The sequence below is a fragment of the Lichenostomus cassidix genome, chromosome 3, assembly GCF_008360975.1.
Source record: "Lichenostomus cassidix isolate B80296 chromosome 3, HeHo_3.0, whole genome shotgun sequence".
In the NCBI taxonomy this organism is placed as follows: domain Eukaryota; kingdom Metazoa; phylum Chordata; class Aves; order Passeriformes; family Meliphagidae; genus Lichenostomus; species Lichenostomus cassidix.
The window spans coordinates 14,523,574-14,536,143 of NC_139483.1; the positions used below are offsets into that span (position 1 = coordinate 14,523,574).

At 38.4% G+C, this 12,570-nt stretch overlaps 1 protein-coding gene across 3 annotated transcripts; it reads left to right on the forward strand.

The window, feature by feature from the left end:
* The first annotated feature begins 452 nt into the window (after positions 1-452).
* Positions 453-11,288, forward strand: SPDYA (speedy/RINGO cell cycle regulator family member A). Of its 3 annotated transcripts, none has more exons than XM_085054607.1 (7): positions 453-729; positions 1,259-1,505; positions 2,529-2,587; positions 2,841-2,926; positions 4,561-4,732; positions 5,652-5,943; positions 7,369-11,288. In XM_085054607.1, the coding sequence occupies exons 2-7, from the start codon at positions 1,277-1,279 to the stop codon at positions 7,455-7,457; spliced, it is 927 nt and encodes a 308-aa protein (XP_084910733.1). In that variant the 5' UTR covers positions 453-729; positions 1,259-1,276; the 3' UTR covers positions 7,458-11,288. The 3 variants fall into 3 exon arrangements, with proteins under 3 accessions (XP_084910733.1, XP_084910734.1, XP_084910735.1); XM_085054608.1 differs by having other exon boundaries at positions 453-650; XM_085054609.1 differs by having other exon boundaries at positions 453-594.
* Positions 11,289-12,570: the final 1,282 nt, after the last annotated feature.

Below are 12,570 nucleotides of genomic sequence, written 5' to 3' on the forward strand. Positions count from 1 at the left end.
CCGATTCCCTGGGCACCTTATGCCTTGTCACCACCCTCACCGTAAAGAATTTCCTCCTAACATCTAACCTGAGCCTACTCTCAAGCTGGACCCATTCCCCCTTATCCTGTCACTACGTCCCCTTGTAAAAAGCCACGGAAGGAAGGCAGGAGGGAAGGAAGGCAGGAGGGAAGGAAGGCAGGAGGGAAGGAAGCAAACATTTGCAGTTGGGCAGCTGAGAAACGCAACCCGGGCTTGAGAAACGCTCGCGGTGCCGAGGGCGGTGAAAGATGGCACCGCCCCGCTCCCATTGGCTGCCGGCTCCTCCCCGCGCCCCGCTCCCATTGGCTGCCGCACCCTGGGCGGCAACAGACGGGGCGGGAGGAGAGACTTCCGCCTTCCGATTGGCTGAGGCGGCTGGCCCGCGCACGCAGATTGGCTGCGGGAGGCGCCAGTCGGGCTGTGGAGGCGTGAGGGGGAGGCCGCTGAGGGAGGCGGGCAGGGGCGGGCCGGGCACGGGCGGCTTTGGGCTTTCTGCAGGTAGCCAAAGTCACAGACACGGCTAAAGGAGCCTTTTGTGTTCATGCGACAGCCCCTTAAGAGCTGGGGAGCCAGGTAGGCTGCGGTGAGCCGACCTTAAACAGCCCCCTGCGGAGAGACCTGCTGAAGACGTAAATACATTTAATTCTGTCAAAATCCTCACTCTCCATTTGGTATCCCCTTAAATTTTGCAGCTACAAACCCCACGAGGTACGTTTCCTTGGCTGGGCCGTCAGGGTATGTCCAGCCTGAGGGATAAGTTTAATTCCCAATGGTAACAAGGAGCTCAAGACTTGATTTTCATATTTCATGGCTTAATCACAGTTGTACTGTGTTAATTCTATTAATATTATTTAACAAAAAAAGACAATCAGAAATTGGAGGGCAAGAACACGGATTTTTTGGTACATCTACGTAAGTGTGGAGCTACGAAGACCTGACAAACAGCAACTTTTTCTGGAAAGGCTCCTTGGCCATTTTTCAAAGTTTTGACTGGAAAAACTGAAGGCTCCTTCTACTGGGGAAAAAAAAAAAAAAAAGCTTTATAAAATTAGAACTAAATCAGAGAACTCTATGTGGCTCTTTGGGCACAAACCTTAGATAATCAGCACTCATAAAATAAATTTTCCATCCCCTGACATACAAGCTCTACTGAAACGTTTTATGGGAACGAAAGAAATGTTCTAGTGCTGAAACTGACTACCTTTGTAGTTAATTTCGTCTTATTTTTTTTTAACAGGAACCTTTGCTTAACGAAATGAAACACAATCTGGTGTGTCAGACACCTCCCACTGTCACTGTTCGTGTAAAACCGAGTGCATCCAGATCACATCAGCAAAAAAAACTTAGTAGACTAAAGCGACCTGCTTTCAAAGACCAGCAAGAAAACGGTGAAAAAGGGGTTCCTAGTCAGAAATATAAATGTCCAAAGGGACCATGTCTAATTATTCAGCGTCAGGAAATGACAGCTTTCTTTAAATTATTTGGTAGGTTAATAATGTGAGATATGAATGTATTGACTGAACAGAATGTTTTCTAAGCTCAGTAATTTTGTGAGTGCTTTTAATGTTGAAAGTAAGGGAAATTCTTTATCAAAACATTTTGTTGTTATATTTTGGTAAATATTTAATGCTTAAGTTAAAAATACAAGGGCTACCAAACTGACAAAAAGTATCTTTTTTAATATTACAAATGAAAACAAGGTGGTTTGCTAGTTCCTTTTATAATTTTCCTTCCTTCCTTTCTATTTTCTCTTCTATTTCAACAAACCAATGTAAAACTGTGCATCTTGTTTTACACAAGGCTTAAAAAAAGACTGGACTCCTTGTCTCTTAAACATGTTAATTTACTGTGGGAATAAATATCTGGGGGGAGAAGTGGAATGGGAAGAGGATCTAAGGAGTTGGAGCATCTCTTTTTATTTGTGTCTCTTTCATATAAAGTTTTGTGTTTATTTAATTTAACAAAGACATTAAATAATAGTGGAAGATTACATCTGGTTTTTATTTGACCCTCAAATACAGAAGTGAATGAGAGAGCTCGTGGTAGTTACAGTACATGTTCATGGACAGTGAAGCACTGACCAAAAATAAGCAAGTATTGCCCTGTAAAGGCTGCCAGGTAATCAAGGTGCAGGATGATCTCAGCAGTCTGTAGTTCCTCTGAAATAACGGTGCACCACCACCTGGAACCACGTAATGCAGGAAGAAATTATGCAGACAGAAAAAAATACTCGTTATTTTTCACCTTTGCTTGCTGTTACTAAGAATGGATGAAATGCAGTCACCAGATTTGCCACCTTGCCATTCTGGTAGTTTGCTTTTTGTCAATGTAAGTTTTTTTCACACCTGACCTCCTACTTCCCCCTCAGTTTCTCTGTTCTCTACTGGTGGCTCTAGCTTCCTTCCTTTTATGTGGTTTAATGGAGGACCATCTGTTATTTATTTACAAATACTTTCTAAAATGAACAGGTTTGGTGTTTGAAATGCTACAGCTTTCTCTTGTTACAGATGATGATCTAATCCAAGACTTCCTTTGGATGGACTGTTGCTGTGAAATTGCAGACAAGGTATTTCCTTCTTAGTTAATAAAACATACACTGAGTGAGAAAATCTGCCCTTAATTACTTGATACTTTGATGCAAATACAGAACATCTTTTTTTTCTAATGGGTTCACATGGGAATTTTAAGAAACTTAATTCATGCTTTCCTCTTTGTTAAAAATGATGAAAATATCTTGGTGCAAGATAAATGTGCAAATCAATTTAGGAAATACTATACCTAAATAACACATTGATACTTCATTTTACATTTTAAAACAGTATCTCTTGGCAATGACTTTCGTTTATTTCAAGAGAGCTAACTTCACAACAAGTGAGCATACCAGAATCAATTTCTTTGTGGCTTTGTAAGTAATTTTAATTCTCTGGTTTTATTAGGATAAACTTTGCATTATTTCTTTATGACACTGATAGTTATGATATGTGATGAGTGTTCCTTGATGTAGTATATAAACATAAGCAACCTGATCTAGTGGGTGGCATCCCCAGGGTATAGCAGTGGGGGTGGAACTAGGTGGTCTTTAAGGTCCCTTTTAACCCAAACCATTCTGTGGTTCTATGATAATTTACATACTATACATAAACAGTACAAATCCAACATTCTTTCTCCGATGGAAGGAGCCTGAGCAGCAGAGAGGGATGTATCAGTGATACACAGAGTGACATTCCACCTACCAAACAGAATCTGGGAGCTTTTTTAAGCATTACAAGAAATATATGCAGGCCAATACACAGCAACATATATGTGGTTGCTGTTACAACCACAGGTGCTGTTATAACACTCTATTTCATATTTTTTTCCAGCCTTTAAATAATTTGTATCGACACATTTCACCATGACAGGCACCTCAGGAGTAACTTTTTATTAAAGTTTCTGTCAACATTATTTAAAGCAACTGTAAAAATGTTGCCAGAGAATTTCTGCTAACTTTTTAAACCGTTTTAAAATGTCTTTACCTTGAAACAGAGGTGATTATCAGTAATCCATCTTTACCAAGCCTACATAATCCCTCTGTATTTGGCTTTACCTACAGAGGGTTCTGCATTTTCTTTCACAGTGTTACAGTGCTCAGGTAATCTTTTTCCATAAAAGCACTTCTCAGATGCTCTGATTTGCACTCTAGAGCAGGGGCAAAGGTGACCTTCTACTGTCACTGGTAGTGTGGGTGACATCCACAGAGTATGGAGGAGAGAGCCTTCTGACTCCACTGAAGGGAGAAAAGCCAGAACAGTGAAAGGATTAGAAAGGGACAAAGGGTGAGACTGGGACTAGATGGAATACTGGGGACAGGAGAAAGTGAGAAAAGTAGCGACAAGACTAAAGGTCTTAATTTTTTCAGGTGTGATTCACAGGCCTTTAGTATCAGGTGGATGCAGAGGAAGTAAATATTTTCCTGTTGTGTGTGAAGATAATCTAAAACAAAAAGTAACAGATAGTGAAGGAAGGGAGGAATAGAGACATTAAAAAAATCATTGAAGTTTTTCATTTATAACTGAAGGTAGACCTGTATTTAGTTGTTTGCTCCTAATTTAATATGAGCAATGTAATTTTCCAAGAACAGCTACAATCTATAAAGTAAAAAATGTAAAGTTTAAGATTTCACAGGATAGTTTTAAGCTTTATTTAAAGAATTTAAGAAATCAGTCAGAAACTGTTCATTTTAGTTCAAGGGTTTCTTGCTAGCTTGGTGAAAGATGTCAGGATATGTTATTTCTTGCTTATCTACTAATTTAGGAAACTCTATGGTAAAGCAATTTTTATAAAAGCTTCTTTTTATTTTCCCAAAGGATGCATATGGCACTGATTAAGAAAATACTGTGTTCCAGAGAGAAGGCTGTATTTTGTTAGTGCTTTTTCCTCACAGTACTAGCAAAAACAACCACTTCAATATGTCTGTTATTTTATGTTAGAAATAATTTTAATGTAGTGGTTTAAGACTGAATAATATTTACAAGCATAAACACATACATGTATTTGAAGGTATCTGGCAAACACAGTTGAAGAAGACAATGAAGAAGCAAAATATGACATTTTCCCATGGGCTTTGGGCAAAGCCTGGAGAAAGCTCTTCCCTGATTTCTTAAAGTTAAGAGATCAGCTGTGGAGTAGAATTGACTACAGAGCTATTGTAAGCAGACGCTGCTGTGAAGAGGTAGGGAGGGAGATTTAATATTATAGATGCTGAAATCACAATTAACACTAGCTAGCAATCTAGCTCTGTACAATTTCTTCCCTAAAGTAAATAGACAATCAGTGGGAAAGAAAAGATGCAGCTAAAATGTAACGGTCCATTTTACCCTCCATGTTTTGTTTCCCTCTGCATTTATAATACATTGTTTGAAACTATGTTTTTTAAGTTAACTGGAATATTTTATATTGCACTACTGTTAAAAGTGAAGTTTCTATTGTCTAGAATCTGCTTTATGCAAATATTTTGTATTTAAGATCTACCTTCGTTTGTTTCACTTCATCCACTTTAGAAATAATTTTGTGTATTTGTTTGCTTTACGATTTATAAGGAAAAAATGTATTCCACACTTTTCAGGTGAAACGTGTATCTGGAAAAGCCCTTGCCATGTTCTAAGCATATAATGTTTACTGACAGATGGTGGGAAATTTCATTTACTCTATAGTCCCATCTCTGGGGATGGGATTAGATGCTATGGGAAAAGTACAAGGAACAAGGCGAGTGCAGAATGCTGGTCCTTGCTTACCCTCCCAGCTTCCCACTGCCGTAAGTTCAGTGATGATGAACATTGTTAGGTGATGTTTAGGAGCTGGCCAAAGACACCATCTTGTGTCCAACATACAAAGCATGAGCTGGTGTTTGTGATGACTTACACAAACACACAGGGCTGTAAGCTGGGATGTTTCCACACCTGACTGGTATAGCAATTACTTACTCCTGCCCAAGGGAGCAAACTTTCTAGTGGGACAGAATGAGACACATAAGAGATGTTACCAATTTCAGCTACATCAATTCCCTGCCATACACTAACTGGATCTCTAGTTTACAGCTGTATGTTTTCCCATTATTTTTCCATTTCCTGATGCCACGGCTGTTCCCTTAGGTGATGGCTATTGCTCCAACACATTACATATGGCAGCGAGAGCGCTCTGTGCACCACAGTGGAGCTCTGAGGAACTACGATGATGAAGTCCAGCTGCCCCGAGGACCCAGTGCTACTCCTACAGACTGCCTGCTCTGCGGGAAGAAAGGCAGATTTGTACGACTCGGATTGTCATCTTCCTCCTCATCTACTGACACTTTGGAGATGACAGAATTACACTCATCCCAGAAATCGAAGGACACCTCCTCAACTGAAAAAATGCTCATTGACTCTCCTCCTCACAAAGCCCAAGGTATGGTTTCATATTGCAAATAATTTTCCATCAGTTTAGGCAACAGGGGCCATATTTTCACTCAAAGTACTGCAGGAACTGCTCTGTCCTTCTGAACTACACATGCAGTCCCCTTGGCAGAACTGTGCTTTTACTCTCATGGATTCATTTTCATTTTCACATGTTGTCTCCTGACTTCCTGGAAGTATCAACTGCTTTACACTGAATCTCTACAAATGACCTTCCTCTACTACCATAGATTTTGGATTGCATTCTAGTCTATTAAGGCATTTTTTACTATTCTTGCATTAAAAATGAGATTGAGAGTCCTGTTTTAAACACTTATGAATGGCTGAAAGAAACAATAGAAATACTGGTGGGAGTTAAAGTGCTCTTGCTGGGAGCATGTTTTCAGAAAGGGCAGGATGCTCAGTTGTGGTATCAGTTTGGACATGGGTTAAATGACAATTCCCATTTTCATCTTAAGTGCATTTTATTTGTTGACAAATTATACAAGACATCATTTTAATACTGGGGTATGAGTAAAAAGCAAGAGTGTATCGTGAGAATTGTTTATGTAATTGAATCTCTGCACATTCATCTACTCAAAAACGGCATTCTCAGCCTTTGCATTAGAGGCCTCCATGACATACAGCAGTTATGGGACAAACCCATTATTAAATTTATTATTAAAAGTGGAACACACTTGAGATGTAAACTTCCTGTGGCATATGTTTAAGGCCTCAGCTCTGCAAAGGTACTCTCATGTACTTATGCAGTGCAGAGTTCCAACTATACTTATTTAATACAGGGTTAGTTATTTATAGCTCTGTATGTTTTACTTGTGTATGTTCTCACTAATATCCAAATTTTCACTGTAATAGTAGGATTGTAACTGCTTTTGACACTTTTAGTACAACTCTGATTCTCAAGGGATCTCTCAATTTTGAAAAATTTGGCATTTGAATCTTTCCTGAGATACTGAACAAGTTGGGTGTTTACAACGTATCACTTAATAAAGCACACTTAAAGGTGTGCTAAACATCACCACCTGTTCATGTGAGACCCTAAATAATTTAAGTCTGTTTTCACTTGAAAAATCTTGCTTTTTATCTCTGACACGGGTCAGAAAAAATTGTGTTTCCTCCAACCATTTGAGAATAGTTTATACAAAGTGAAGCTCACAAATAACCAGGCAACTTGCAGTGTGAGTTCTGGAAGGGAACCACAACTGTGTCAACAACTGTTTTGAACTTGAATAAGCACAGCTTTATCAAGTGAATGCCTCCAGTGAATTTCAGTATCTCTTAAAGATATGCTTTAAGAACATTGTTCTTAAAGAAACCTATAGTTACCACTCAGAAGACAGCAAAGTATTCATTTCAAAGGACAGACTTTGATCCCTTATTTTCTCACTGAATTTTTTTTTTCCCTTATTTCTGGTAGGCTGTCAGAGGCTGTCCGGCAAAAGGCAACCATGCATCACCCTGAACAAAGACAAATCCATGGAATGGTTTACAAGCAATGGAGAATGAAATACGTCTGATAAGACAGAAATGGATGCTGTGATTTGCAGAACAATCTGGGCTGCATCACAACACCTGACATGATGATTCACTTAAAATTTCTCCCTTTAAATAGTGGTGTAATAGTTGGTGTTTCAAACTTGGTATGAGGTAGGAATCTGAGAAGTCATTACTTAAAAGTTACACAACTTGCAAATGTAGCATTTACTTTGTAATGTTTTATTTTATTCTGGTACAATATTCAAATTAGCAGCTAAGCAGGCAGAAGCATCAAGAAAGCAGTGGTCGAAACTTTCTCAGCTTGGTAAGGAATGCTAATTAAAAAACAAAAGTTACTACTTTAGTATTTCAACATACAATGATTATTTTATTATTGTAAGTTATATGATTTCATGATATAGGAATATACCAAATGCTAATACAAAAAAAAAAAAGGTAGATTTTTTTAAAAAATAAAAATCCCACTTAAACATTTAAGATAAACATTTTCCAAGTGTCTCACCTGAATGAGCTTCCTGCCAGTAGGCTGGTCGGGCAATGTAAGGCACTGAGAGGTTTGTTTCAGCAGCATCACAAAGTGATTCTGTGACAAGGACATTTTTTTAAACTTCTTTCCCACAAGTTTAAGATGTACATTCAGACTAGAGTTGACATTGTGCATGGAATATTTTTCCCTGACATGTTTTCTTTTTTTGTTGTCACCTCTCAGTATATTCAGAACTCTTTGCTCTAGTATGCATTTGGCAGATCTATGCTGTACATATATTTACATCTATCCATCATATAAATATATATATATGGCATAATTTTTCGATTTACCAGAACAGCATAATTTTAAAACAGAGCACACTGGCACCATTTCTCCTAAGGAATCTTTAAGTCCATCAGGTTGCTCTAAAGCAGCTATAGGATGAGTATAAAGAACTGAATTTTATTAAAAACCAAAAATTTGAAAACAGTAGTAGTAGGGCAGTCATTCTTCATGGCATATTGCAATTTATTTTCTATTTAGCCGAGATTTCTAGTAAGATACTTAAACTTAAAAAACTAACTGTCTTTCTTCAAGCCTGACAAGGTCTAGACTGTCCAAAATCTTTCCTAATCTCAGCTGATCTAAGAAAAAATACTGCCTTTTCCTACACTAGATTATTAAAGTGCAGTAATGAGGTATCTCATCAGCAGTAAAGTTCTTACCATTGTGTTTGCTTTCTTCAAGAACTGCTTGATCCTGAATATGGATTTCTTCATATTCATTATGAGGAGGTTCTTCAATACTCTTGAGTTTCCACCATTTGGCTTGATTTGCAATTCTTGATTTTAGCAGGGAGTACTGACCAGCTTCTGTGAGTTACCTCAATTATCCTTTCACACAAGAAAGGAAGCTTCCAGCGCCGTATTCTGTCTAAAAGGTCAACAACCTGTGTGATGCTTTTGAAGAAATGCAAAGGATAAAGTAGTATTTTGAAAACTCAAACCACACAGTCTCAATTCTACTGACTTTGTCACCTTCTTTACCTTGGAGGTTACATGAGTCTTTAAATTTTAAGGTAGAGGAGCAACCTGACTGCTGCATTGGAGAACAGTGCAGTTACATTGAGGATGTCATAAAATACAAATTTCACTGACCAGAATGAAAACATTCCCAAAGTAGATGCCAAAGGTTTGGCCAAGTGTAATTTATACTGAATGCAACTCCCCAAAAAGGTTACATGTGGAAAACCCCAACTTTTTTAACTTCATTAATGCTGGATGTATATTTCTGAAGATGCTTGGTTTTGTACCAAGACCAGGTAATGCCTGAATAAAGGTGCCAGAAATAAATACTTACTTTGCTAAGTACACAGCACACACCCCACCTGGCTTCAGGCTTGGGTGTACAACAGGCAGAGCACACTGAGGGTTCAGCATATCCAGAACTACCTGCAAGAGAAAGATATATTAATGTTTGCTGGGAAAACATACACACATCTGTCATTGTAACATACAACAATGCTTGGGAAGAAAGAAAGGTTATGGAAGAGAGATGCATACAACAGCAGTATGTAATCATCAACCAGTTTTATTACTGCCTCTCGAAACCTGAGGTCCACACTTAGGCAAAACAAAGTCCTCTCTACTTCCAAATTAATTTCTATTTAAACAGCAAGTAGCATTTGACCAACTTCCTAGGTCTCTAGGAAGTTAAACGTCCTAGTAATTAAATTCCATAATCTTGACAGTAATAAAAACTTACAGAAGACTACATTTACTAACACACTTGAATACCTATTTCTCAAATGTGAAAAAAATTGTTCAAGTGCATAAAAAGAGCACATTATGGTCTCAATGTATAACTTGCTGTTTGTTTTCAAGATTAAAAAAAAAAAAAACTTCTCTTTGGCAACTTATCCATCTTCTGCTAGGAAGCTATTCAGATTGTAAAACAACGGCATATGCAGTATCTGATCCTTCCTGCAGACTGTTACTTAAAATGTTTTTTGAAACGGTGTATTTATGCTATATATTATATTTCTTTGCTCAAACCATTTAAAGCATTTAGTAAGTAAAGAGTTGTAAGCAGTTTGTCTGCTTTACAGGGAAGAGTGGTTAACATCTAGCTATTGTCCCCAGCATGTCTTCTTTTAGGAAATGTGGACACAGAGAAGCAGGACAGGAGAGCAAGCAATAGCATTCTGTAAATTATGGTTTAGTTACATTGTCCATTCGATATAGCTGATAACAAAGTGGTCACACAGTTACATATTTAAAAAGGTTATGTATTCTTCTGAAACTTAATGCTTGAAATATGTATCTCATAGTTATAAAAATATCAGTTTCTCAAAGATACAAGAAAGTAAGTTGGTCTTTGCTTACAAGACAGCAGTAATTAATTGTAATATTTTTATAGTACAGCTTTATCACTCTTTCATTTGGGAACCTGTAACTGAAACCTTGAAAATATATGTATCTGACAAAATCTTGCAATGTTTCTTTCACTGATAAGAACCTGATTGTCTTTTCTCATGTTAAACTAGCTATGGGAATCCTGTTGTGAGTGTGAGCACTAGAGGTTTTCATTTGTGGAGAAAAGGCACATGTCAAATGGGGGAATTGTTTGGATTCACTCACTGCATCAAGTGTTACAGATTTCATATCTGCAGCAGCTGTTGAAATGTCTTTAAGAATGAACTCCACGTTATCTGGCCACTCATCCATGTGTCCTATTTTCCATGCAGAACGCCAATGCCTGTAATTCTTCTTAGCTAAATTATGATGATCATCTCTGATTTCGTAACTTAGAACACGTCCTTTGGGCCCAACTGAAAACAAACAAAAGACACTCCACTCACCCCTTTTCACCTGTTATAAAGACTTGAAAAATAAAAAAAGAAAGTAAAAAGCATAGTCTATAATATAAAGTACACTTTTCCATCTCCGCTTTAGGAAATTATCACATATGAAACAACCAATGACAATCTAGGTTTTCTTTACATTTAAAACAAACGTATGCAGTAAAAGTGCCATGTTAGTTCTTTTACAGATGGAAATCCATCAATGCACAGATGAAAAATAGTGTAGCTATAATAGTACAGACTGTTCCCAAGATGTTCTCCTGCAGTCACTCCTGCAGCAAAGACAAGCTGAGCATCTGTGGCCCTGATCTTTCTGCCACAGCAACCAGAGGAACCAGCTGAGAATGCTGCAAGAGTGATCACAGCTCACAGGCTAAGAAAACCACCAGACCTGCTCACTGATCTCAATCCTACAGACGAGTTTTCCACTGTACTCTTTGATTTACACAGGTTTGTGTAATTTCCATGTTAGTGTTGCAATGGTAATAAGTTATTAAATTGTTAGTTAAGTCTAAATTTAGGATTCTGAAATTTACCATATGAGTCCAAGATGCATCCCAGAGCAGGGCTGGATCAATGGCTCTGGGAACATACTTGCTGAACACTGAACTTCCTCACAAAAACTCACAATTCTAAAAAGCCTTGTATGGTTACCCTGGAGCACATGCCAAAGGACAGCAGGTATCCAGCACAGCTCCACAGCAGAGCAAGAGCTGGTTCTAAGGCTATTCAGTGGTCCTGAACAAAAAGAGCAGCTTCTTTGTTGAGTTTGTCTTCCTCACATCACCTCCTACAGACACTTAGCTGGCTGTAGGTGGGAGAAGAAATGTTCTATTTTGAATAGCTGGAGGATACAGAGTAAATTCACAAAGGCAGACCAAACTGTAAACATTTTACAGAGACAGCATAGCCTACAACATGGCTTTTTAATGAACACTGGGATATAGTCAATAAAGAAATGCTAGTTTCACAGAAGCTCAGGTAGTTACTCTGACAGTGGGATGCCCTCAAACACTGACTTTGAACACGTCTTCGGGACACACAACTTGTGATTTTCTGCCTTATCAGTTAAGATAATCAGTGATGAAGTTCTTGTCTTTAGCCTCCCAAGTCCTTTAATACTGCAAACAATGGTGATGGTTTTGTTTCCTTTCCTTAAGGGATTTGTTCTACCACATAAACCACATTATTCTGAAATGTGGTCCACTAACTGGATGTCTACAGACAAGATGAATTTTAAGGATGATTTTCACCCTCACTCACATGGCTGAGTGCAAAGGCTCTCCACCTTTCAGGGCACAGAGACCTTGATCAAACTAGGCTGGCTGTAACATGATGAACAACAGTGTTCATCTTCACTGGAACCCAGTGATCAGATTATTACAAGCATTTTCACTGGAACCCAGTGATCAGATTATTAAAAGCATTTTCACTGGTACCCAGTGATCACTGGTACCCAGTGATCAGATTATTCATGTGGCACATCAAGATGAGGAAAAGAAACACCAAGAAAAGCAAGAGATTGGAGAGAGAGCCAAGTATGGTTAAACCAAAGCCAACAATAATGATGGCTGAAACTCAAGTTTTCTGCAGGGCCTTCAGGCACAGTCAAAATGGTCTGCAGTTGCTGTACTGGCCCTGATGTAATTTTCCTTCAAGTCAACAAACTATAGAAGAACACGTGAACCGCAGCAAAGCTTTTATGAACTGAGTGGTAAGGACCACAAGAACTGTAAGTACATGGGCAAAAGAAAAAGCACGTTGTCATCAGGAAATAAATAAATTCTGTG

Coding starts and splice junctions, on each gene's coding strand:
- SPDYA (XM_085054607.1), top strand. CDS start 1,277: ATGAAACACAATCTGGTGTGTCAGACACCTCCCACTGTCACTGTTCGT. Junction 2,588..2,840: donor GCTGTGAAATTGCAGACAAG/GTATTTCCTTCT, acceptor ATTTTAAAACAG/TATCTCTTGGCAATGACTTT. Junction 2,927..4,560: donor ATCAATTTCTTTGTGGCTTT/GTAAGTAATTTT, acceptor ATGTATTTGAAG/GTATCTGGCAAACACAGTTG.